At 52.3% G+C, this 24,775-nt stretch overlaps 5 protein-coding genes across 5 annotated transcripts; 4 read left to right on the top strand and 1 right to left on the bottom strand.

The window, feature by feature from the left end:
- Nucleotides 1-161: 161 nt before the first annotated feature.
- Nucleotides 162-1,413, top strand: B0H65DRAFT_506312 (CRAL-TRIO domain-containing protein; the record flags this gene model as incomplete). The annotated part of the gene is made up of 2 exons (XM_062828055.1): nt 162-789; nt 842-1,413. 2 exons carry the CDS (start codon nt 162-164, stop codon nt 1,411-1,413), a joined length of 1,200 nt encoding a protein of 399 aa, XP_062684076.1.
- Nucleotides 1,414-6,085: 4,672 nt separating this feature from the next.
- Nucleotides 6,086-6,647, top strand: B0H65DRAFT_98790 (uncharacterized protein). Its single transcript, XM_062831658.1, has one exon. It carries the CDS (start codon nt 6,120-6,122, stop codon nt 6,486-6,488), a length of 369 nt encoding a protein of 122 aa, XP_062684077.1. The 5' UTR covers nt 6,086-6,119; the 3' UTR covers nt 6,489-6,647.
- Nucleotides 6,648-10,587: 3,940 nt separating this feature from the next.
- Nucleotides 10,588-11,569, bottom strand: B0H65DRAFT_439769 (uncharacterized protein; the record flags this gene model as incomplete). Its single annotated transcript, XM_062825442.1, has 3 exons — nt 10,588-10,701; nt 10,793-11,042; nt 11,250-11,569. 3 exons carry the CDS (start codon nt 11,567-11,569, stop codon nt 10,588-10,590), a joined length of 684 nt encoding a protein of 227 aa, XP_062684078.1.
- A 795-nt stretch (nt 11,570-12,364) lies between these two features.
- Nucleotides 12,365-14,576, top strand: B0H65DRAFT_98834 (uncharacterized protein). The gene is made up of 3 exons (XM_062831659.1): nt 12,365-12,932; nt 13,001-13,203; nt 13,267-14,576. The coding sequence occupies exons 1-3, from the start codon at nt 12,550-12,552 to the stop codon at nt 14,526-14,528; spliced, it is 1,848 nt and encodes a 615-aa protein (XP_062684079.1). The 5' UTR covers nt 12,365-12,549; the 3' UTR covers nt 14,529-14,576.
- A 2,764-nt stretch (nt 14,577-17,340) lies between these two features.
- Nucleotides 17,341-23,111, top strand: B0H65DRAFT_98865 (uncharacterized protein). The gene has a single exon (XM_062831660.1). The coding sequence runs from the start codon at nt 17,749-17,751 to the stop codon at nt 22,975-22,977; it is 5,229 nt and encodes a 1,742-aa protein (XP_062684080.1). The 5' UTR covers nt 17,341-17,748; the 3' UTR covers nt 22,978-23,111.
- The last annotated feature ends 1,664 nt before the right edge of the window (nt 23,112-24,775 follow it).

The following is a 24,775-nucleotide window of genomic DNA, read 5'->3' on the forward strand; positions in this document are numbered from 1 at the left end:
CACATCGTCGTCGTCCAATTCCACTACACTTCCACTTCGACTTATCTCGGCTTTCTTTCCCTAAACCACCTCCCACATCTTCTTCCGTTCTTCCTGCTTTCTAAGAGCTTACTCAACCTACTTTCTTTAATACCCAACTCTCAACCCATCGCTCACTCAAAATGGCCACCGTCCTCAAGGTCCCTCTGGCTTCCCCCACCCCTGACAGCCAGCCCAGGCCCCAAGCGGCGCTTACGGCTGACCAGCAGGAAAAGTACAACTCGTTGCTCGAGCAAGTCAAGAACTGGAAGGAAGTCCCAGCGGCTGAAGGCAAGGCCGGTCCCCTCACCCACAGAGAGAAGTTCTGGTTGACTCGGGAATGTCTTCTCCGCTTCCTGCGCGCAACGAAATGGAATCAAAAGGAGGCTGAGAAACGCATCCTGGGCACGCTTACGTGGAGGAGAGAGTACGGTGTCGAGGAGTTGACCGCGGATCACATCTCGCCCGAGAACGAGACTGGAAAGCAGATTATCTTGGGCTACGACAAGGAGGGCCGCGTCTGCCATTACCTGAACCCCGGCCGCCAGAACACCGAGGCCTCTCCTCGCCAAGTTCAGCACCTCGTCTTCATGCTCGAGCGCGTTATCGAGCTTATGCCGCCCCAGGTTGAGACTCTGTCTCTGCTCATCAACTTCAAGTCGAGCAAGTCCAGGTCGAACACGGCTCCCGGACTCGGTCTGGCTCGCGAAGTTCTTAACATCCTTCAGAACCACTACCCCGAAAGACTCGGACGCGCTCTCATTATCAACGGTATGTCCAATGCCTAATCTCTGACGAACTCCTGATAACTGACCAATTACAGTTCCCTGGATTGTCAACGGCTTCTTCAAGCTCATTACTCCCTTCATCGATCCTAACACCCGCGAGAAGCTCAAGTTCAACGAGGACATGAAGAAGTACGTCCCCGCCGAGCAGCTCTGGACCGAGTTCAACGGCACTCTCGAGTTCGACTACGATCACGCCACCTACTGGCCCGCCCTGCAGAAGATGTGCGCCGAGAAGCGTGAGGCCAAGTACCAGCGCTGGGTTTCCGGTGGCCAGCAGATTGGCGAGTTGGAGGATTTCATCACTGGTCATGCCCAGGTTGGTGTTGCCGGTCCTGTTGCCGCTGCCACCTCTGCTCCCGAGCCCACTCCTGCCGCATCTGCGCCTGCGCTGGCTGCTGAGTCTGAGGCGGTCACTGCTCTCGCTCCCCCTCCCGCTGCTGCCCCTGTACCAACGACCACGGAGGCTCCCAAGGAGGCGCCAGCACCGGCCCCCGAGTCTGCTGCTATTCCAGAACCGACTCCTGCGGCGGCGCCTGTGGAGGAGAAGAAAGAAGAGGAAAAGCCAACGGTTGTCGCGCCAACTGAGGTTGGGGAGACCACTGCTTAGAAGGTGCGCTCGGTTGTCAAATGGACGGTGTTGGGGTTAGTCGCACTGAGTTTAGGTAAAGAGTAGAATGGGGAGCTTTTGTCGCATATTTTGATACCAATCATAGAAAGCTAGGCGCCATAGGGGTGCTTCTGGTCCGTTAGACACCATAGAAGGCGAAGCATAATATTAGTTGTATTTGAAGGAAGGGCTGGTACTGCGTTTAGAGAAACATGAAACATAACTCAGTCTAACTAGTTGATAAAGGGTAACCTAATGTCGTGACAACCACGCCGAGGGTTGGTTTAACAGTCTTCGGACACTCGCAAACATCTTCACATATATAACCGGCCGCTTCTTAACATTATAACTTTATATTTTACAACATCAAAACTATCTGGCTACGATCTGAACGCAACCACAACGTGTGAGTAACCCTTCAACAATCACAACTCACTTTTGCCCGCCGAACATCCTTCGTCTTGGCCAACTACCTCCAACACATGACCCAACCTTTCATCCCAACTCTCGTCTCGGCCCCGTGCTGCCCGTTTCCCAAACCTGAATGAAGCACACAGCCAATCAATCATTCCCTCCTACATATACTACTTCGACCGCGCCCAATCCTAATACCTCCCAGTAGACAAGACTCACACTCCCGGGACGGGTGGCACAGCGGTATTTGTGTTGCCCTTTCCCTGTTCCTTCCTCCCTTCCTTCCTTGAACTTAACCGCGTGTAAGGCATTCGAATCAGGGGTGAGGCGTTCTTGTCTTCTCTTTTTTTTTGTGCTTTTGTTCGTTCTTTCCTTTTTACCTCGCCTCACCCCGCCCTCAGCTGGGTGTTGCTCCTTCCATGTGTATACAGCCCCCGCCTGCCTGCCTGCCTGCCTGTCTCTGACTGGAAGTTGTGGTCGCGTGCACGTGAGCCAAGCGCGGTGACGATACTATTTTGTTCTCTTGATCATTCTCAATCTGTCATTCATGTAAGACCGAGTAAGGTAGGTAGCGACTCCAATTTCGCAGTTGAACGAAGCCCTCCTTGTCTACCCCCGTCATCGAAAGCACAAGCATAGATAGGTATTTGCCCCTCCCCCTATCGACCTCTCCCTCCTCCATCTTCCTCCTCCCCGACAGAAGTGGCTCAGCTCAGCTTCAGTTGCGATTCCTTACATGAAGATACATTCATTCCTCTTGCTCGCCGAACTATGCTGCCAAAACTGTTTATTACCAATGATATTTCATTCTTTAGAGGTATTATTCACATGAGCGATGTAAGGGCTGCCTCATACCGAGCCGACGTCATTTCGCGCGCCTGAGATATACTTAAGACACAAGTATGATATTCTTAAGAGGCAAGTGTAGACATGTCTACCTACGTAGACTAGTGAGTGAAACGGTTCTCGTCAGAGTAAAGAAAGACTGTCTCCTTTGACACATATACTCCAGTGTTTCCCAAGGTATAATAGACACGAGAAATATCTGGATAACCTGCGCTGCATGTAATTGACCCAAAAAAAAAAAAAAAAAAAAAGTCTTTATCGTGGTGTGTATCATTATCAAGTTCAAACAACTTCAGTTAAAACAAATCCTTTCTCACAACTATCGATACGTATACCCACCGCAGCAGTAGCAAATATCTTCTATATACCCAAGTCCCTCGTATTCCTCAAAGTCCCAAAGTCCCAACGTCTAAACCCACAGCCCAACAAACCCAACAACGAACCCAGCCAAGGCTCCAAGCTCGCCAAGCTCCCGTACCTTTCGTAGCTCACCTAGCTCATCAAGCTAAGAATCGGCCCGGCTGCCCGAGCAGTCGGGCGTGCGGCGGCCGGGAGGGACGGAACGGAGCGGGACGAGTGGGCAAGGAAGACGGTTGTTGGAATATTCCTGGGGTTTCCTGGCGAAGGATTGTGTGATTATTATATATAGCCGGACGAAGGATCCTGGTTTTGGTTGAGGTTGAGTAGAGGACGGGTAGAAGGAAAGTGTTTGGCTTGGCATGGAGATTGTGGAAAATATATCCGAGTATAATAGACTTGTAGAGCTAGCGGTTTAGTAGACCTTTCGACTTGTGCTTGAAGAACTATGTATAGTTTGTATGAGGATGATGGGTTAAACATAACTCTGTATAAACAAGGACTGGGATCATGCTGTCTCGACTTCGAGAAGATACGACAGAAGAGAACAGGAAGTATACATACAAGGTATAGACGGGAAAGGAGGTGGGGGTTACCTATTTAGCATAGCTATATATGATCTCCATGGTTTCGTTTGGTTTGGCTAAGGTTACAAGTACTTGACTATAGCTCTGTTGCATGGCAAACTGCATCACATCTTCACGAGAGGGAACTCTGTCGTAGTACAGTACTAGGTTCTCCCATGGAATAGATTTTCTGGGAGAATGTGAACAGCAGAAAAGACCAGGAAGGGATAGCCTTGAAAATCCTGTAGCTCAACGACCCCAATAACCATCTTCATCTTGCCACTTGCCAGATCATGGTCCAGGGCACAATGACAAATAGTGTACAGACGAACAGGATCTCCCGGTCTTGGTAGCATGTGCCACCATGGCATCTATCCCTGGTCGACGATCACCCTTGATGAGGAAGCGTTCCTGTCAGAGGTTGATGGGGGTAAGTATGAGGTTGGTAGAATAAAAAAGCAAGCGAACGGGAAGAACGAGATTGAGAACGCGTAAACAACACAACATAACTTGAAGGAAAAGCAAGCATAAGGGTGCATGTGAGACATTGTCGGTAGATATTCGCTACCATTTGGCCAGAGGATTGCGGTGAAGAAAACGCAGTGTTATCGTGTTGCCTAAACCATGCAGGATGCAAGAGTTATGCAAACATGTTCGTTCGATCGATCTCGTCGATGTTGAGATCGATGAACCATCCGTCGCCAAGAGATGCATAAATGTTGACGGCGGTGACGCGAGTCATCGTATCGTCAGATCTGGGGTATTAAACGAGCCGAGAACGGGTTGTCGTCAACAACCTTCCTCAACGGGATGCCGCTACCGTTTGAACAGTGGATGACCGGGGTGAACACGGACATTTCTTTTTGTCATGTTCGGCTTGACACTTGACCCGGGAGTTTCAGAAGTTCGGAGGCCCGTCCTGGGATTGGTGGTTGGAATGGGGATGCAACCTTGTTGACCGTTGCATGATCATGCGAGAAACCCGAACGGAGAGGGCACTCTTGACGGGGGGAAATACCCCGGCGAGTTCAGGCGGGATGGGGTAGTTTCGACGACCAGACGGAGTCGTCATCCGCTTTTGTTCATTCTTCCGGCCCGCTGCTTCGGATAGGAGCCGAGCATCCGAGGTCGACAGGTTCTCTGACGTTGTACCCCGGGACCCCGGTGACTACCCCGGAGCCGGGGGCGCACCGCTCGTGAGACATGAAAAGTCCGGCATTGACGAACCAAACGTTCGCAGCTCTAAACTCTGCTGGGTATAACACCGGGCGGCCTGCGTATCGCCTGATATCACTTTCTTTTTTGAGTTTCAAATCCAACGGTTATCATGGTGTTTCTGGCTTCCCATTCTGATGGAGCGAGCCCAATGTGAGTGGGTTCCTTGTTCCGTCAACACTCACCGTGAAGGAAACATTGTATAGAACAAACAGCGAGATCTTATGCCGTCACAGAATGAATTGACAAACGAACACTTGGTTCAAGTCATCTAAAAACATATCGGCCTAGCATGACGATGTTGAGTGGGCATCGGTGGCATCGTTGGTGTGCGTGCGGAGCAGGACTCCAAATCCAGTCAAATAAGAAGGAGACCGTCATGCCTTAACGTCGATGAGATGGAGCCCCGAACACGATGCGGGCTTGTCCGTCATGCCAGGTTGATAAACCCGAGGCTGACAGCGAAGCACAGCGGCTTTATCGGACAAGGGGAGCTGATGTTTATGGTTGTTCATGATTTCGAGGAACGGCGTCCACTTTCAGGGCTGAAGAGAAGGAGAGAGAGCGCCACCGTCGCCTAATAACTGCCGAGAGCTCCGTCATACATTGGTGGGCGGAAACATCAGGAGAGGAGGTGACTGTGGTGTGCTCGTGTACTTGGGGGGTTCTGGGCGCCAAGCTTTCTTTCCCCCCTACTCGTTAAGTAGGGTGTAGCGAAAATCTGGGACAGGTTTTTATTCGTGGGACATCTGAAATGTTAGCGTATACTACCGAAAAGTGTTAGTGGACAGGATGCAACAATGATAACTACATCCACCATTTTTCTAAAATTCGGGGAAAATTTGGGAAGCGATACTCAAGATAGAAGAATTGCCTCTCAAAGTTTGGAGATTTCATTTAGGAAATTGAATGAGTAGTTGCTTCCGGAGTCTTCCTCAATTATTAAATGTCGTCGCTTTTAGTTTCACTAACCGCCAAGCCGAACCGACATTTTGACAGCAAAAGAGAGCGCGCTCGCGTTTTCTTCCCAACGTTTCGTTCAAAATTGATGCAACTTTGAGGATGCTTATTTTAATACTTCCTTATACTCCCTGAATGTTTTCAGAATTTTAGAAAATGGTGGTGGTTGAAATGGTTCGCGATCGATGCTGCACTAACAGGTTTCTTGGTCTTTTGGCGCCAGTTCAGATGTCCCAAGAATAAAAACCTGTCCCAGATTTTCGCTACCCCTACTTAACGAGTAGGGGGGAAAGAAAGCTTGGCGCCCAGAACCCCCCAAGTAAACCCAGCTCAGGCTGGCCACTTGACATGGCCACCGTCGATATCTCACCGGGGATTGGCCTTGGGCTTATCGTCATGACCACATGGCTTCCCGCGGTCAGGTGTGTTTCGAGAATCTTCAGATCTTGGTTGACGAGGCTCTGTGGTTATTTTGGCTCTTGCATCTCCAGCTCGCGACATGTTTCCAACTTTCCTGTTCCTGATAGTCAGTGGTGCTTTTACGACATCGGGTGTTTCGCATGCCCTTTTTCTGTCAGCGTCCATCCGCAGTGCTTTTGTCTTCGTTCGCCGGCGTACAGAGCTTACGGCCAGTCAGATGTGCATGAGGCTTTGGACACCTTCAAGCAGACACTCAGAAGACAGGCCAATCATCAAACGGAGCGGGTGGCCGCATGAACGATCGCCCGCCGTCGTCTCGCGTTGGAAAAAAAGAGTGAAAGGACCGCGAGCGTGTTCGTTCCTATTCTGAGCGCGTCCCCAAGGCCCATTCGCAGCTCCGGTAGACGGACGATGTTCGAATGCCTCCTCCACAGCCGGATGGGGAAAGGGGGACGAAAAGCTCCGCCAAAGATCATATCGCTTGTTAGCAGTTGAAGGTCGTCATCAGCAAGATGTAACCGCACGGTGCACCTCGTAGTGACAAGTGTGCTGGGGCGGTTGAGAACTCTTCCTATTTTTCAGTTTTCAGAGTTTTTTCCGTTGTTCTTCTGTTTTCTATCCGGGCAGTTTTGACGTGTTGTGTGTGTTGTGTGTACGACCAAGACAACGAATGTGATATTGTAACCCCCACCAAATATACGATTGGGTTTGCCTCGAAAAAGAAATGTAGGATTTGCATTGGCATGCCCCTCTTTTGCCATTCCGATGGATGTGTGCACTGAGACGGCGCACATCATTGGGGGTGAGATGGATGGACGGCATTGAAGGTTGTCTTGGGTGAGCTTCGGGGTGAGGGATTGGACGGATGAATGGTCGGGCTTGTCAGGAGGAGAGATCGACTCTGGGTCAGATGGGTGACCGGCGACAGAAAGGCACCGAGAGGAAGAGGAAAGGGAAAAAAGGCCGGGCACAGACCATGCCCATGATCAGAGCTAAGCCCCGTTTGGGGTAGCTCAAAATCCGACAACCAATGGAATCGCACCGCTTAGAAACTGTTCCTGACTTGTTATGCCGCTAGTGATCCTTGTATGCTCCACAAATCCAGGGGTAAGGTGGGTTCTCGACCTTGTGCTTGTCCGTCGCTGTTGCTGATTGCTGTCGCACTGTCCAGACAAGTTCCTTCTGTGGATGTCTCCCTCGCAGGGACGCCGGTCATCGCATCGCAGTCGCATTAGTTGAAACCCAAACTATGACGAGGGGATGCTGTGTTTTCTTGAGATCCAGAAAGCCTGTCTTCTCAAGGGTAACACACCTCAAACAATCAATCTTCGAAATGGAGAATCTGCCTTGCCGGAATAAACATCTTTCTCGGAGATAGCCACGTCTGAGAAAAGGCAGGCATTGCCTCTGGTTTGATCTGGAAATAAACACGGACAAACGCCCGTTTGCCGCGGTTTCGTAGCGCCGGCCTGTCAGAGCGTCGTCCTGTCATCGGATGCTAGTGATGTCCGAGTCTCCACGCCGGTTTGTCAACAGTATAGTAGTTCTCTTGCGGTTTTTGCCGTCTTTGATCAAGATCCTACCCGTCTCCGGCTTTTCTCTGTCACGTCCGCCATCAAGTTCAGGAGCTAGGAAGCATTCTTGCGGACCGGGCGGCTGTCATAAGAAAAATGCCCCGTTCCTGGTAGTCCACAAGCCCGGGCCCAATTTCATTCCATTGGCCAGCTGCCGGACCTTTCCCGTTGAGAGCATGAGGCTACGTTATTATGTAGATAGACCAGTGCGAGATCGAGAAGGACCTGGGAAAACACAGACGATGTGGGCTTGTAAGAAGATCATATACCCGTCCCGGTAGACAGCTGTGGTCATGTGATAAGACCGGTCAGTGACTTGTTCTTTTTCTATCGGCGCTGTATCATTTTCGTGCCCGGTATCTTGGAGGATGCTGTCGATTATCAGTGTTATCGCCCCCATCTCACCCGTTACCTATCATTCCTCGCAAGCTTATCCCGGAATTGACCGCGTCATGCGAACCATCGGAAGAGAGCCCATGACAATATTTGCCGCAATACTTGTGGGGAGCCGCCTGGAGAGAGCTTGACCTGCCTGGTTTCATAGTAGTTGTCACCATGCAGCAGGCAAGAGGAGCAGGCATGGTCGTGTGTTGACGCCGCATCAGCATCGCGGAGTAAAAAAGGGCGCTAACGCAGGAACACACTGCAGCAACTTGCAAGGTCGCAGCACCGTGCACAGACGTGCGTCTGACGTCTCTGCCCACTTCAATTGACTTTTTTTCTTTGCTGTCTTGAAGTCTGTTTCTCCGCGCCCTGTTCTGTCTGCAGGCACCCAAAACGACGATAGAAGATGCACTTGAACAAACTTTCATCTTGTGGTGGCGATGTCCCGAAGGAATATCAGCCAGAATTCCAACATCAACAACCCCTTGCCCTTTCCCCATAGAATCCCAATGAAAAAGGAAAGCCGAGAACGTGGGCAGTGCTTCGGGCTTCTAGGTCCGCCAGCTGATCCGATAGACCCCCACTGAAGACTGGCCAATCCGCCAATGCACGATTTCGAATAGCACAGGACTCGACGGGGTCGAGGCTTGTAAACACTGGGACTAAACTTGTGAACCTGTCTCACAACACACAGCGGTCTGAGGACAAGGATGAGGAGACACAGACTCTAGTGTTCGCCTGAGATCGATGAGCTTTAGCGACACCAAGGAGCTGGAGTACGCACGTAATCGCCCATCCCTGAGATCGCGACTCAAATAGAGAGAGGCTAGACATGGTGTTGAAGGAAGAGAAATGGAAGAAAAGCGAAGAGGGCAAAGAGAACAACACCAACGGCGACACCATGATCCCATGACAGTCTAGCGCACTGTGTGGTCGCTTGAGGTCTCGCTGTTTTCCCCTTTTTCAGTCCCAAGAGGGCCAAGACTGCCCCCAAACCGTGGGGCCGAAGTGCTTAAATGAACGCCGATTGGTGTCCCTGAATATGGCATCAAGCACTTCTTGGCTTTCTGGTGTGCACACCAAAACCCCCGGCCTGACGTCGCTGCAACCCCGGGGACGAACATCTATTTTGGCTCACTGCCCCGTGCATCTCTGTCCATGTGCACCACAACTGGAGGCGTGTGTCAAAAGCCGAAGCCGCTTCGGAGAGGCTAACGGCGCGTATTGCCAAGCGACGGATCAAACAGCCAGCTTTGGCTTTGTTGATGTTCAACGGCAACGTCGGGTAACAGCGAGAACAGAAAAAAAAACGAGGACATGGCTTTATAACGGCCGATGGTGGAGAGACCATCGTGCAACACACACGTCTCTCTCCGGTGTCCAGTGGATGAATCCCAGCTTGATGCGATCCGAATTCGCACCACGTCGCGCCGATCCATTGCGCTAACCTTCAGTTCAAACAGCTGGTGGAGGCATATGGTTTGTGCAAGAGTCAGGCCGTTGCATGGTCTTGCTGATAGCGCTGTTCGAATACCATATGACTGCTGGGGCTCCCAGTCCCTCCTGACCCGCCAACCCGCGGCAACGGCAATAGCAAACGTCGACAACAGGGCCGATCAGCTAGGAGACTTTATAAGGGTCCAAGATGCCGAAGGGTTTGGAGGGCAATAGGGGTCTGTTTCGGTGAGTATGTTATCACTGTGAGTGTCAATGAATGGTGATCTGCTTTCCAGACTGAACCCGAATGAGTCCGAGGATGAACGCGAGCGCACGTTGCACGACAGGATTATCCGGGAAGCTACGCCTCCTCGTGTATCCGGATGAACAGGTGCCAGGCGAGAAAGTGGCAGATGGTATAACAGACAACGAGAATTGGGCCGATAGTATACGTACCTGGATGTTTCGACAAGAGCTCTGGGAGCAGCAAGCTCTCCCGATCATTGTAAGATCCGCTTGTGCTCATTCATTCCAATTGACCTCGACGGATGATGGACCGTGAGTGGATGTCGATTGTTCCTGGGCTGATGATCAAACGGACGAGTCCTCCCTCGATGAGATGAAAACGTCGTCGTCCGATATTTACCATGTTCATCAACGGGTAGGAAAACAACCACCTGCTGTCGACGGGAATGAGATCCATATGTAGAAAAATGAACTCGACTGGCCATGCCGGCCTGGACTAGTGAACCTTTTGGCAGCATCGCTGTTGCACCGGTTTCACTGTCTTGCATGGTGGCCAGGTCGTGGCCAGTCAGGTCAGGTCAGGCTCCCCATCTCCATCAGGGTACTGCGTCCTGTGTATTTTGAAGGCCTGGTTACTCTCCCCCGTCGTCTGTCTCGAGCTCTTGATTACCGAAATGGGAGTTGTGGACAGTTCGGTCAAGCCCGAGCCCTCCCGAATCAAGCATCCCCTCCCCTTTCGTTCCCCCCAGATCCTTTCAACTTCTAGGGCTTCTTTCGGTACTGTCTAGCTCAGGAACAGAGGAGAGGATCTCACCAACAGGCCTGGCGGCAGTCGGATGAGTGCCGTTCTTTCCAGTGGTAAGGTAACCCTGGGGAGCTAAAGTAGCGTCTCTCATCTGAATGGTCGAGTCCGTCCGGGACCTGGTCGACTGGTGCAAACGGGGCCTGGATGGGTTGTACCTGGGTCACCTGGGGGTATCGGGAAAACGACGGGGTCGACCGGAAAGCCTTGGCCGTCGGAGCCCGAATAGGAGCACGAGGAAGGGGAGCGTGGTGGGTGAGATCCACTCCATCATGATCGCTGTTCGCTGGGACTTTTCGGTTTGCAGAAGGGACCAGACGACAGACAGAGCCTTTCTCACAGAGACATAACTGAACTGCTTGCCATGGAGACGGGACGGGACCACGGTACGAGATGGCGTCTGACGGACTGTGGACGGGGACAGTGAGTGAGTGAGTTCACGTCCTCCTGCAGGTACCGTCGCTCACGTCTTGGGAGGAGGGTCGCCATCATGCCGTGTTCCGCGCTGAGTGTTGGTCAATGTGCGAGTGTGCTAGTGTCGAGCTGTGCCATCGCCGTGCTTTGTGTGGTTCGCGAGTGACGGACCGCGTCCAATCCCAACGGTCTGCCTCCCACCTCTGACGCCGGTGTCTGTGGGTTGTCGGCGGGCATTGCGGGCGATGCACCTCACTTGCTGCATCGCCTCTGCGCCAGACTGCACCAGAACTGCACCAAAACTGCACCAAGCTGGAACCAGACGACAGCTGCCCGGGAGAGGACGAAGAGATGGAAGGCGCGCTCTGCCAGGTGAGCCAGGCACGACCAGGCACGGCGACATATGGGCCAACCGCAACCCTTGTGGACGCCACTAGACCCGCATTAAGCGACCCACCTTTGCAGGTGGTGGGCACCAGTGCACCACAGAGCGAGCAGAGGCACTGGCTGGACGGTGCCATTCGCAGCAGCCATCGATTCGCGCAGTGATTCGCAGTCTCGCAGTGCCACTAGATGGTCGCCCAGTCGTTGCTCTCGTTGCCCAGAGTCTGGACCCGCTTTTTCTGGTGCCGCCCCATCGCTCGCTCGCTGCTGGAGCCCTGTTCAGGTTAGTTGGAGCCCTGGAGCCCTGGAGCCCGCTGGAGTCGGGTGGTGGTCGCATGTTCCACCATTGCCCTTTCTGCTTTTTCCCTCGAATGTCCCCGTCCCCGGCCCATTGTCGCTCTCTTTTTTTCACACTCCCTCTTTTTCCAACCCACCTCGGTCGCCATCGTCAGCATCGTCTCTCACCGACAAGCCTTCCTTTCCTCTCTCTCCCCCTGCCTTCATTCTTTCGCTTTTCTAACCACAGTCGTTCACTTCCAAGTTCAGTTGGATCAATAATCAATTCAGTCCATTCTATCAGGTCCCGTCACTCTTTCCGGGTCCCTACCTTCCTTTACGGTCTGAATTCAGCATCATCATCATCATCATCAACACCACAACACCATCACCAGCATCACCACTATCACACACATAACACACTCTCGCTGCCACTCACCCTGGCAATCCAAACACTGCTAGACACTTAGTACTTACTACTACTATACTACTATCACTACTAATCCTCCTGTTCCCACCTACTGCGGTCCAGGACGACACATTCATTACTACCACAAAAAGATACGACTTTCATATTGTTTTGCGACATTCCTCCTTTTGCTGCCATCTGCCACCTCGCGATAGCTTCTAGCTCAAGCACACGACTGCGATACGCCTTCGACATCGCACCTTCACCACTTCAGCCTTCCGCTCGACGCGCAACCTGAAACGGGCAGACAGTGTCGGACAGCACTAGGCCGAACCCAGAGACATCTGGATCCGTGTATTGAGAGATAAACATCGTTAAACGCGCTCTTGGCTTTCCTTTGGAAACAAAGAAACGACACCAGCGCTGCTCGAAATGGCTACCGACATAATCAACCAGGAGGCTTTGGCCCCGCCGTCAATGATGCAGGAAGCGCCTTCGCCAACCTCCAGCATGACTCCTCTTCCTACTCCCAACTCGACCAGCTTCCCCAAGGACAGTGTCTCGCCCTCTCCCTCTACTCCCGCCAATGGCAACAAGAACCACAGCCAGTCTTCGGCCTCGAGGCGTCCTCCCCGCAAGAGCACCCTCACCCAGCAGCAAAAGAACCAGAAGAGGCAGCGTGCGACGCAGGACCAGCTCACAACCCTCGAGATGGAGTTCAACAAGAACCCTACCCCGACTGCCACCGTTCGCGAGAGGATAGCGGAGGAGATCAACATGACCGAAAGGTCTGTCCAGATTTGGTTCCAGAACCGGTAAGTCTTTGCTGCTGCGCGCTTCTTCCCCGTTCACAGTTGCGACTGTCGACTAACTTTGTGAGCAGTCGCGCCAAGATCAAGCTTCTGGCGAAGAAGAGCTTGGAAAGCGGCGAGGATATGGATTCCATCCCCGAGTCCATGAGACAGTATCTTGCGATGCAGGCGATGGAGTCGGGCAAGGGTCTTGGTTACTTTGGTCGCACTGGTTTGCTGCCATATGGACACCAGGGCATGCTTGGTGGTGAGCAAGGCGGACAGGGCAAAGTTTGTAAGTTGCGGCTCGATTACCCCATGGAGCTTGGAGTTGGGACGGCTTGCTAACTCGCGACAGTGATTCACCATCTCACCTGCAAGTCGCTTACTATTGGCAAGTGGATGCGCGTGTCCCAAAACTCTATGGATCTCATCATCTTTTACTCCCCCGACAAGTGCACGATGACCTACTACATCAACAACGAGCAGGAAGGATACAAGATCGAGTATCCCTTTTCTTACATTAAGAATATCTACCTCAACAACGGCGATGGCGATCATATGGGCGGAATCACGATCGAGCTCCTCTCCCCGCCCCTCTTCTTCATGGACGCGGCTGGCCAGGCTAGCGGCTTCTTCCAGGTCGGTGATTTCACTGAGGATCAGCAAGCTTCAAGCGTGCTCACCCATCACCTTGGTGGCAACCCCAAGATTCTGAGCGGCCAGCTTGCCAAGCTTGTCAGCCTGGAGGCTTTCATGCATCGTCACAGCCCGAACCACATGTTCCAGGAGATGCACCACCCCATGGCCCTGTCTGCGCCTGTTTCCCCAGCTCGTCCCTCTTCTCAGCCAAACTTCGCGCAGCCGCACGTTGGAATGTTCCAGGAGAACCAATGGGGCATCAACGTCCATCAGAACAACAACATGATGATGCGGGGAGGACCTGGCCACAAGAGGCAACGTAGCCGCAGTGTCCCTGGGCCGATCGATTTCCAGACACTCCAGATGCTCCAGCAGCCCCCAAGCTTCCACATCACGCAACCTGAGCACCACCAGGCTCCCGTCCACAACCCCCAGATCTTCGCTCCTATTCCTCAACAACCGAACATGCTGGGCCCTCTCAACCCTAACTTGCGCATTGATACCCAGGCTGGCTTCGGGTCTTTGGATATGCGACAGTATCCCATGTCGGCGACGACTGCTCCTCACTCCCCGGCTGGCTTCAATAGCCCCAACTACTTTGCCCCCCCTGACAATGGCAACATGGCAGGTAGCTTCACCCCCTATAGCGCCACTTTTTCGCCCATGATCAACCCCTCGAGCCTCGGTGTTCCGCCCCCGTCGATTTCCCCGCTATCGTTCGACCACCCTGCTATCATGAGCGAATCTCCGCCGATGTCTATGCCTCCCATTTGCGAAGGCTCTGCGATTTCGGATGATGGTTCCAACCATGATATGTACCAGCCTGGAAAGCACAGCTACACACTTCCGATGCACCCTCACTCGCCATTTGCCGAGCCGAACCAAGCAGAAATGGAGCTGAACCAGTACATGGATCTCAAACACTTTGACGTTGATCCCGCTTCCCTGTCTCCTGAAAGCATTCACCATACACAGTGAGCGGGTGAATCAAAATGTTTTTCCTTGTCTGCCTCGCAGCACGGCTTTGTGTTGCGATAGGTTATAAGCCACCGATGGTTCATGACTCTTATTCTTTATAATACCCCTCCGGAGAGTATACTCCCGGTTCGACTCCTTTTGGCGTTTAGAGGATCTCGTTGTATATACCAGGACGCTCTGTTGCCTCCATGTGTCGCTTCAGAAAGAAAAAGCTTGACGACATATCTACCACATTTTCCCGATCTAAAAACTGCCAAGAACACCCCTCCTATAAATGTTCTGTTCTTGTCCCATTTCATCCATCAGCCACGAAATCTGCATGACGATACCTTGTCTTTTCATGCGTGTCTGGCACATCGATCCTCGTTATCCCTACTATGATCATTTTTAGTATCGCTCAAGTTCTCCTCTCGTTTCTCTATTACGTTGCTCTTTTTGGCGGTCACTCGTCTATCGATATCCCGGGGTAATAAATTCCTCTTTTGTTGGCGAATCCCCCGGGGCCTCGGGTTTTGTAATAGCTCTTCGTTTTATCATGGGTTTCCCGTTTTCTCCTCTCTCTTGACGGGACGGCGGGGGAAAGTGTCGACGGTAAAAAGCATCAGGTGTCTCCATGAAGTTCTGGCTGCGGGGAGGTTTAAAAGGCGATGATCTGGAGAAGCCCAGGCGGCTACTATTTCTCAGATACTCTGGTTCTAATCAGGGGGCGGTGAAGTATTGGAACAGTCTCTGCTCTATTGCGCAGAGATCTAGTTTACGGTATTGGTGATGGAGGTAGTTAGCATGGAGAGCATAACAGAAATAGTCAATGTCGAGTAAAATCAGTTAACATGCGTCTTTGTGCCACTGAGAAAGTGTGAAAGAGACCCCGCTTGTAGAGACAACTTCTGTAATGCCAAGTCTCGACGTCGGGGCATTTTCTGTCGATATTTCCTCGATTCAAGGTAGGAAACGATATGATGCATAAATCCGACGACATGAGAACAGTCAAAAGAACACGCCTGGGCATACGCAATGTTAAGCTCTCAGTCACGGCAGTCTAATGTTGTTGATTGTCTGGAGAAGAGAAATTACAGAGTAGCATCCCGGGCCCCGGATTCAATTTCCCAAAGTCTGGGGTAAATGGAAACGAAACGTGGGGTAAGGTGAATGCGTTAGATTAAAACTTTCTCAGATCCAACCAACCCGTCCGTTCTTACTTTCGTGGCAAAACACTTCACGTCGCCCTTCGTCTTTTGCGCACGGAGACGGGACAGCCCGGCCGGGTTTCTGGACAAGACTCAGTCGTCCAGTCGGGGATCCTCGGAGCGGGAAGCGGGAGCGGGAGCACCGGACCCCTCGGAACGGGACGGCGTGATACCTACCTTAGTACCGCGTGTACGTACCGTGACCCATATCATCATGTGCAAACTTAATCAAGAAAAAGAGGAGTATCATCTGCAGGAACAGGAGTGGACATGTCGTGGGATTAGAGTTTAATCTTTGATCACGCGAGCGGAATGCGGGATGGTCCTGGATTCATCTTATGTTGAGCTTCTCTTACCGTTGACATGCTTTTCGTCTCATGTCCGTTTTTTGCTCTGATCCTTGATATTACTTTCTCATATGTTGGGGTAGTTACTATTTCCTTCCACTTGTCAGATGGACTTTGCACAGCTTCGGCCGTGGGCGTGGCTCGAGTTCACGGGTGACTTCCTCGTCATGTCTGTGTCACACCACACACTGCCAACAAAGCACAAAGCCCGCAGTACACAGCAGATGAACATGATCCAGCTGGATGATGGACCTCAAATAGCCCTCACAACATCGTACACAACATTCAAAGCCATGCGGCTCTGCAGCCATGCCACGCAACGGTCGGGAAGTCTGTCTCGAATCCTGTCTCTCGGACCTGAAAGATGGAGTGCGAATGCGGCGTTCCTGAGTGATATGCGCCGCGTGAGCGACCATGGTGATAGGCGGAAGAAGGTGAGAGGCACGGGAGGTTTATCCCGAATAAGCAAAGCGGCGAAACAGTTCCGAGGCCGGCCGCCAAGGTTCCTGGCGTTGGGGCTGTACACTAGTTGAGCTTCAGGCGGTGATGTACATAGTACACTCACTAAAACCACGCAATGCGCGTCAACTTCTTTTTGCAGTCTCACTAGGTGGGAAGAATAGCGGAGAGAAGAATAGGTTGCCCGGTCGGGAGCTTGATGTCTTCGGCGCTGAACTCTTGAGTGCTTCCTTGCAGTTGCGGGCCGGGAGTCCCGCAGCGGTGGGCTCGGTGGGACAGCGGACGGCGTGCGGGTGGACGTCGGGGCCCGCTCCTTTTGCCAAGACCAGACCCAAAAAGGGAAAGCGTGGCTTGATCTTTCCACTCCTCCCCAAGTTTCCAGGCTCGGAGCATCACTGAATCCACATGCATGTCACCACCCAACCTCTTCTTTCAGATTGTCAATCGCTTTTCTTCATTCCCTTCCTGCTCTGCCCGTGCCTTGGATACTGCATCTTGGATTCATTGCCCGTCGTCTTTTGAGATACCCCCTTCAGTCTTTTCAATTACGTACAACCACCCATCGCCTCAACTTCTCTCTAGGTAGTCCTTCGTCCAGGCTGACAGCGACACCTTGGCCCCAAGACAAGCGGGGGGAGCGTTGAGAACCCTGGCATATCGCCTACCGGTCGACACAGAAACCCAAGCGACGGCGAGCGAATTTGCATCGAAACAACCCCACGAGCCTTCGAAACTGAGGGGCGTTAATTTAACTTTTTTCCCGACACCATAGTACGACAGATATACCCCGCGGTCTAAGCGTGGATAAAGTTTCCGTCTGCCTTCGAGACTCTTTTAACCTGTCGGACTCGGGCGCCGAAGCACCAGTGCAGCAGCACTCCGTCACTAAACTCCACTAAAACGCAGCTAATGCGGAGGTGGCTTACAAGTTACATAACCGGCTCTGATCATCGAGACTCCGTCAACGAACCAACCGCCCCCCCGTCCGACCCTGGACTCGGTCGCCAGAATGCTTTGAACGTCTCCAGAGAGATCACTATCCAGACCGCTACAATCCCGAAAGAAGCTTCTTTTTTTCCTGGCAGGGAGTCGATCACATACGCCATTGTCATTGTGCGATATAAGGGGGAGGACATGTCGGACTGGTGTTAGAAAAGGGACGATACGCCGTTTTGCATACGTTTACACCGACTTGCTTACGGGTTGCGACAAACTGCTTCCTCCACCATGGCCGGACGAGGCCAGCCCGATCCCACCGAGGCTCTCAGAGACCGCCTTGAGAACATCGAACTGCAGCAGAATGAAGTCCAAGTCCCTCGCCCGGCATTGCGCCGCCTACCAGCCTCGACGCCCTCGCTGAAGCTTGGGCAACGGCGATCAACCGACGGCCGACATCCCGCGGCGCATGGGAGACCAAGCCTCGGACTTCCTAGGCATTCGTCCCACCTTGCTCCCGAAACACCAACTTCCCCCCTCTCACCAGCCTCGCCATCGGCCACGCGCGTGCGTTTCAGTCTCGATATTCCTGATGACGACCTCCCGAGGTCTGGGCGTCCCAGCCTGTCACGCCCGAGTTTACAACATCTGTCCCAACTATACACAATCAACTCTAATACCGACCCCTCCTCCTCGTCTTCAATCCCAACAAAACCAGCCCGGCCAAGCTTGGAACCACGACACAGCGAAGCTAACAGTACCCGGTCTCGTATATCGTTAACATTACCGCGACAACGTTATGATGAGTCGTACGGCGATGTCAACAGTGCTATGGCCACAGAGGAGGAAACCAAGATCACTCTTGACACCTACAAGGACTGGATTAGCAGACAGCAGGAGAGACAAAAGAGGTTAACAAGCGATCCGTTGAAAAGGATACAAGCTAGGGCCGAGAATGCCTACCAGAAATACATCGTTGAAGGCCTTTTGCGACAAAGGCCGATACCCCCAAGTAAAGATGGAAGGCACATACCGCTGAAACCCGGTTTGGTACGGCAGACACCATTGAACGATGAGCGGACGGGTCGGCCCTATGTCTCAAACTTTATCCGCTCCAGCAGATATACCCTCTACGACTTTTTGCCGAAGCAACTATTTTTCCAGTTCAGCAAGCTCGCCAACTTCTATTTCCTTGTTATCGGTATCCTACAGATGGTTCCTGGACTCAGTACAACCGGAACATACACAACGATAGCGCCGCTTATTGCCTTTGTGTGCATCAGCATGGCAAAAGAAGGTTATGACGACTACCGACGATACAGACTCGACAAACTGGAGAACAGGAGTGCCGCGTTCGTGCTGGATCCCGATGGCACCGTCAGCACGAGAGTACGGGGAAGGAAACGTAGGATGCTTATGGAAATGATCAAAGGCAAAAAGCCGACTGAGGATGGTGCTGCTACGGAACTAGCTGGTTTGGAAAGGGTGACTACAGCTGAAGTTGACCAGGGCGAAGGCGAAGGCGAACGGGAGCCTTGGGCACGAGTCGAGTGGCAGGACATCAGAGTCGGCGACATCGTTCAGTTGCAGAGAGACGAAAACGTCCCCGCCGACATGGTTCTTCTTCATGCCACTGGCCCGAACGGAGTTGCATTTATCGAAACTATGGCGCTGGATGGTGAGACGAATCTCAAGAGCAAACAGGCTTGTCCTTTGTTGCTTGACCATTGCTCCTCTATCAACGCCATGGCCCACTGCGATGCTACAGTCGTCTCCGAGGACCCGAACCTCGACCTTTACAACTACGAAGGCCGAGTGACAGAGAACGGAGAGACGATGCCCTTGACCTCCAATCAGATCGTGTACAGAGGATCAACCCTACGGAATACCACCCAAGCGATTGGTATCGTTGTCAACACTGGCGAGGAGTGCAAGATTCGGATGAATGCGCACAAGAACGTCCGCACCAAGGCCCCGGAGATGCAATTCATGGTCAATCGGATTGTCATGCTTCTCGTGGCCTTCGTCGTTGCACTTGCTGTTGGGTGTACAGGTGGATATACCATGTGGCATCGCAGCAACGAAAAGAAGGCTTGGTATCTCATCCAGCAAAAGGTTCCCATCAAGGAGATTGTGATCGGCTTCATCATCGCTTTCAACACTCTGATCCCCCTGTCCCTCTATGTCAGTCTTGAAATCGTCAAGCTCGGACAGCTTTACTTACTTGCGGACGTCGAGATGTATGATCCTAAAACAGACACGGCAATGAGCGCCAACACTACGACAATTTTGGAAAATCTCGGCCAGGTTAGCTACGTGTTTTCGGACAAAACGGGTACTCTGACAGAGAATCTGATGAGGTTCCGGAAGATCAGTGTGGGAGGAGCAGCCTTTCTTCATGACTTGGATTTACGGAGAGAAGCAGAGAATGCAAAGCAAAAGCAACTCGCCCAGGATCTGCCGAAACGGAGCCTTTCGATCTCAGCGAAACCCCGGCCATCTAATGTCGAGGCCGCCTTGGAACCGCTGGCGGAAGAGTCGAGCAACGAGCCTATTGTCGCCAACCAAGCTGTGTGGCACTCGAGCGCTGGTGTGAAGCATGGGCAGCCGGAACCGAATACTGAGGACTTGATCCGCTATCTTCAGCAGAGGCCTAACACACCCTTCTCCCGGACCGCTAAGCACTTCATCCTCTGTATTGCGCTTTGCCACACCTGTCTCCCCGAGACCAAGGAGGATGGCGAAATGACTTTCCAGGCGGCGTCTCCTGATGAGTTGGCATTGGTAGAAGGAGCTAGGGACTTGGGCTACCTGGTTATCGATCGTCCCGCGCAAGCTATCAAGCTTCAAACTCGCGATGCGGACGGCAACCCTGTTACCGAAACATACGAGGTTCTCGACGTTATTGAATTCAGTAGCAAGCGGAAACGCATGTCCATCGTCATTCGCATGCCGGACGGATCCACCTGTATCTTTACCAAGGGTGCTGACAGCATGATTCTGCCTCGTCTCAAGCAGAGCAATCTGGCCATGCAGACCGCTAGTAAGATCGGGCGGATGGCTAGCATGCGCAAGAGTATGGAGCAGGAGAAGGCTCTCCGTCGGCTCAGTCTTCACAGCATTAAGCGTGACAGCATGAATCTTGTTCGGGCTTCCCGTGCTTCGATGGATCATCGGAGGGTTTCGCGTAAGGGCAGTCAGCGCCGGTCTACTTTCTTTACGGATGAGGTTGATTCTTGGCTGGTTCGTCGTGAGACTGATGAGTTCGATGATTCTAACCCACCCCCGCGTCGCTCGATGCAGCGTGGCCGGTCCTTTGAAGTTGGTCGTCCGCACGACCCTCTTGATGGCATGGTCGACGAGCATTTGGCTTTGAACGACGCCGCCGTTTTCGAACGCTGCTTTAAGCACATTGATGACTTCGCCTCTGAAGGTCTGCGAACCCTTGTCTTTGCCTACCGCTATTTGGATGGCGAGGAGTACAAGAAGTGGAAGACGATCTATCACGAAGCCACTACTAGCCTGGTTAACCGCCAAGAACGCATTGAGGCCGCCGCTGAGATCATCGAACAGAACTTCGACCTTGCTGGAGCGACTGCCATTGAGGATAAGCTACAGCACGGTGTACCCGAGACCATCGACAAGTTCCGCCGTGCCAACATCAAGATCTGGATGCTTACGGGTGACAAGCGTGAGACTGCCATCAACATCGCCCACTCGGCCAGGATTTGCAAGCCCTTTTCGGAGGTCTACATCCTGGACGCGACCCAAGGCGATCTTCAGGAGAGACTTGCCTCGACACTCATAGATGTCGGTCGTGGCATGGTTCCTCACTCGGTTGTTGTTATTGATGGTCATACTCTGAGCGTCGTGGAGGAGGATGAGTCCCTTCAAGTTCTCTTCTTTGACCTTGTTGTTAGAGTCGACTCGGTCATCTGCTGTCGCGCATCCCCATCGCAGAAGGCCACCCTTGTCCAGAGTATCCGTCACCAAGTTCCCAAGGCTGTCACTCTTGCCATTGGTGATGGTGCCAACGACATTGCCATGATCCAGGCTTCCCACGTGGGTATCGGTATTTCCGGAAGAGAAGGCCTCCAGGCTGCTCGTATCTCGGATTACGCCATCGCTCAGTTCCGGTTTTTGCAACGCTTACTCTTCGTTCACGGTCGCTGGAACTACATCAGGACTGGCAAGTACATCCTTGGTACCTTCTGGAAGGAAATTGTCTTCTACCTGGTGCAGGCGCAGTTCCAGCGCTACAACGGCTATACGGGTACTTCTTTGTTCGAGTCTACCAGTTTGACTGTCTTCAACACCCTGTTTACCTCGCTCCCGGTTATTCTCTTTGGTATCTTTGAGAAAGATCTCGAAGCCGACACGCTGATGGCTGTCCCCGAGTTGTACACATATGGTCAAAAGGAGAAAGCCTTCAACGTTAAGCTATACGTCGGTTGGATGTTCATGGCCGTGTCAGAGTCAGTGCTAATCTTCACTATCGTCTGGTTCGTCTACGGTATCACCCTTCCGCCCGAGAACACCGCTCTATATCCCGTCGGCACCCTGGCCTTTACTATCTGCGTCATTTTCATCAACATCAAGATGCTCGTCCTCGAGTTGCACAACCGTATCGCCATCACTTTCGCCGGTCTTTTCATCTCTGTCTTTGGCTGGTTCCTTTGGAACCTCTTCCTCAGCGGCATCTTCTCGGCCAAGATGAGTCCGTATCTTGTCAGAGATGCTTTCATCAAGGGTTTCGGCCAACACGCTCCCTGGTGGGTCGTCTGCATCATCACGCTGTCTGCCCTTATTATCTTTGAAGGGGCTATCAGCACGGTGCGCAGATCCCTGTGGCCTACCGATCAAGATCTGATGAAGGAGATCGAGCACATCGAGGGTGTCCTGGACGTCATGAAAGAACATGCCGCCGAGCGCGGAGAGGCCGGTCTGCCCGCTGCGGATGCCGCAGCAGCGGAGGCTGGTAGTCTGAGGCACAAGAACAGCTACGGCGAGATTATCGGCACCGGCATGACCCCCGCCGCCGTCGGAAGCAGCAGCAGCAGGCCTCTGATGCCCGAAGGTCGTCCCAGCCATGCTTACGCGCGTCCCAACTTTGACTCCCCCGCGGAGGAGCTGGAGGATCCGGTCGAGGATGTTGTCAGACCTAAGAGCAAGAAGGCGGAGGAGGCGAAGGGAAGCATGAAGGGGAAGACTCCTAGGAAGTCGGCGTTGCGGACGAGCATGGACGTGGCTGTGAGCACGAGGTTCCTTGGGGAGGGGAGTGCCAATACGCCGATTGCGAGTGGGTCGGCGGTGGAGGGTGGAGAGCCTTATTTCGTCACGAGCCCGATCGAGATGCCGGAGATGCATTCTCCTGTATTGTCAACAACGGCTGAGGCGGCGGGCACTGGTATTGGAGGAACAGGGGAAGCGGGAGAAGGTGGTGCAGTGGAGAGGCAGTTGACGGGGACGACAGTTAATCAGGATGAGGGACAGCCACCGGTGACGAGGCAGTTGCTGTGAGGAGCTTTTGAGGTGGAAGAAGATGGTGAAATTGGTGAAGTGAGATGAACCATGATATGAGGAATAACATAACACGTTACTACGGTGACTACGCCATTGTATGAGCATGCTTGATGAGGGAGGGGGGGAAGCAGAAGAAGAAGAAGGAGGCCTTATGGGTTATGAATGACTGATGGACGAGAAAACGAGACGAGATGGCTGTGGATGACTTGAGGGACATTTTCCCTTGATGGCTTTCTTTTTGTTGGAAAGAGCACACACACTATACCTATTGCACACTTATCCTGCATTTATTTTGACGATCGAAGGCGTCTGCATGTCTGTCTTCTGTTGAGTTGACAGACAGACAGACAACAAAAGCGGCGTTATTGGGGACTTTTACTTGTATTTGCCTAGTTGGACCTTGAGGCTCTCTTGGATACATACCTCACCACACGTATATAGATAATTTTCATCTCTTTTTTTATACTTAGTCAATGCTCCATCCTATGCCGAAAATGTTGTCTGTTCGTGTTACCACTCGTCAGCACAGACTTCTATTATACAGCATTGAGATGGTTACCTAAGTAGTGTGACGAGATCTCCAAATCCGAAAACACACCAAGGTCGAGTCCAATGAGATATGACTGGCAGAGCGACGTTACTTCGGAGATATTATCAATTGGTACTCTGTGTCTACCAGGCCTCGTGATGTTCCTGCCGGTGCTACCCCGACTCTTCGTTTACAGTTCTTCAACTCTTCATTAACGGATTACATATGGAGGTTGGAGAGAAGAAGAAGGGTTGTATGTAGAGATAAAGTGAGTCATAACACACATACGCCCTTTGTTTTTTTTATATGTCAACCGTAAACAATCCCTGACATGATACAGGGCATCACTGGGCACGTAGGATCATGTATATGCATAAGCAGAGCGGTAAACGGCTGGTTGGTGGTGGTGGTGGTGGTGGTGCTGTGATGATGACCGCCGCAAGCATTCATTCATTACAGGAGCAGAAACGACTTATATAACCACCTATATATAACCATCCGATGATATCAACAGAGGTGAAGGAAGTTACTGGTTGGAATCTTGCAGACCTGATGAGTTTGCCAGTTGGTTGATGTGAGTTCCAGAACGACCACCCTACACACATGAATGAACCATGCAGACTTGGAAAGAGTCATAACTGCAATCTCTCGTCTGGACTCTGGGGCTGAATAATGTCCGTTCCAGGTTGGATGAAAGAGGAAGGTCAGCAAGATTAAAAACGTGCGGGTGACGGGTAACGGATGTCGAGACCGAGCAGGTGGGTCGGATGTGTAATGGACGGGACGTTGGTCTGGCACTAACAGACTTTGGTTGGGATTGAAGGGATATCTGTTAGTGACTTTAGATTGGTAAAGTTCTAATCGAGGGATGTGAGGGGGAGCCTCTCCAACTCCCAAGAATTTCCCCAAGCACCAAGGAAGCACCAAGGTCGCGTGCAGCAAGCCAGCCGGCGCTACCTACTGAACACAGTACAGAATGCGAGGTACAGTGAGGTACGTAGCAGTCGTTGTAACCGTTCGGGCCCTGACAGAAAAGGGAATGTGCAAAGGTTGGAGTTGGAGATGGACCCCGAATGAGCTGGAGCTGAAGCTGAAGCGATTGAACTGTCAATTGAAGGGTGGCATTGAAAGTTGGATTTAGAAGATTGCAGATGGCTCAGAACTCCAGGTCCGACAATTCAAGGTGGTCATGATAATTGCGATGTTGCGAAACGGCGGAGGTGCGGTGTGGAGATTGTTGGGATACGTACCCGTTGTGCATCGCAG

Source organism: Neurospora tetraspora, assembly GCF_033439725.1.
Source record: "Neurospora tetraspora strain CBS 560.94 chromosome Unknown B0H65scaffold_2, whole genome shotgun sequence".
Classification (NCBI taxonomy): Eukaryota; Fungi; Ascomycota; class Sordariomycetes; order Sordariales; family Sordariaceae; genus Neurospora; species Neurospora tetraspora.

What these genes read in the sequence shown, in the direction of transcription:
- B0H65DRAFT_98790 (XM_062831658.1), top strand. Translation starts at nt 6,120, where the DNA reads ATGGCCACCGTCGATATCTCACCGGGGATTGGCCTTGGGCTTATCGTC.
- B0H65DRAFT_98834 (XM_062831659.1), top strand. Translation starts at nt 12,550, where the DNA reads ATGGCTACCGACATAATCAACCAGGAGGCTTTGGCCCCGCCGTCAATG. An exon ending in CAGATTTGGTTCCAGAACCG is followed by an intron (nt 12,933 to 13,000) that starts GTAAGTCTTTGC and finishes CTTTGTGAGCAG; the next exon opens with TCGCGCCAAGATCAAGCTTC. An exon ending in AGGCGGACAGGGCAAAGTTT is followed by an intron (nt 13,204 to 13,266) that starts GTAAGTTGCGGC and finishes AACTCGCGACAG; the next exon opens with TGATTCACCATCTCACCTGC.
- B0H65DRAFT_98865 (XM_062831660.1), top strand. Translation starts at nt 17,749, where the DNA reads ATGGCCGGACGAGGCCAGCCCGATCCCACCGAGGCTCTCAGAGACCGC.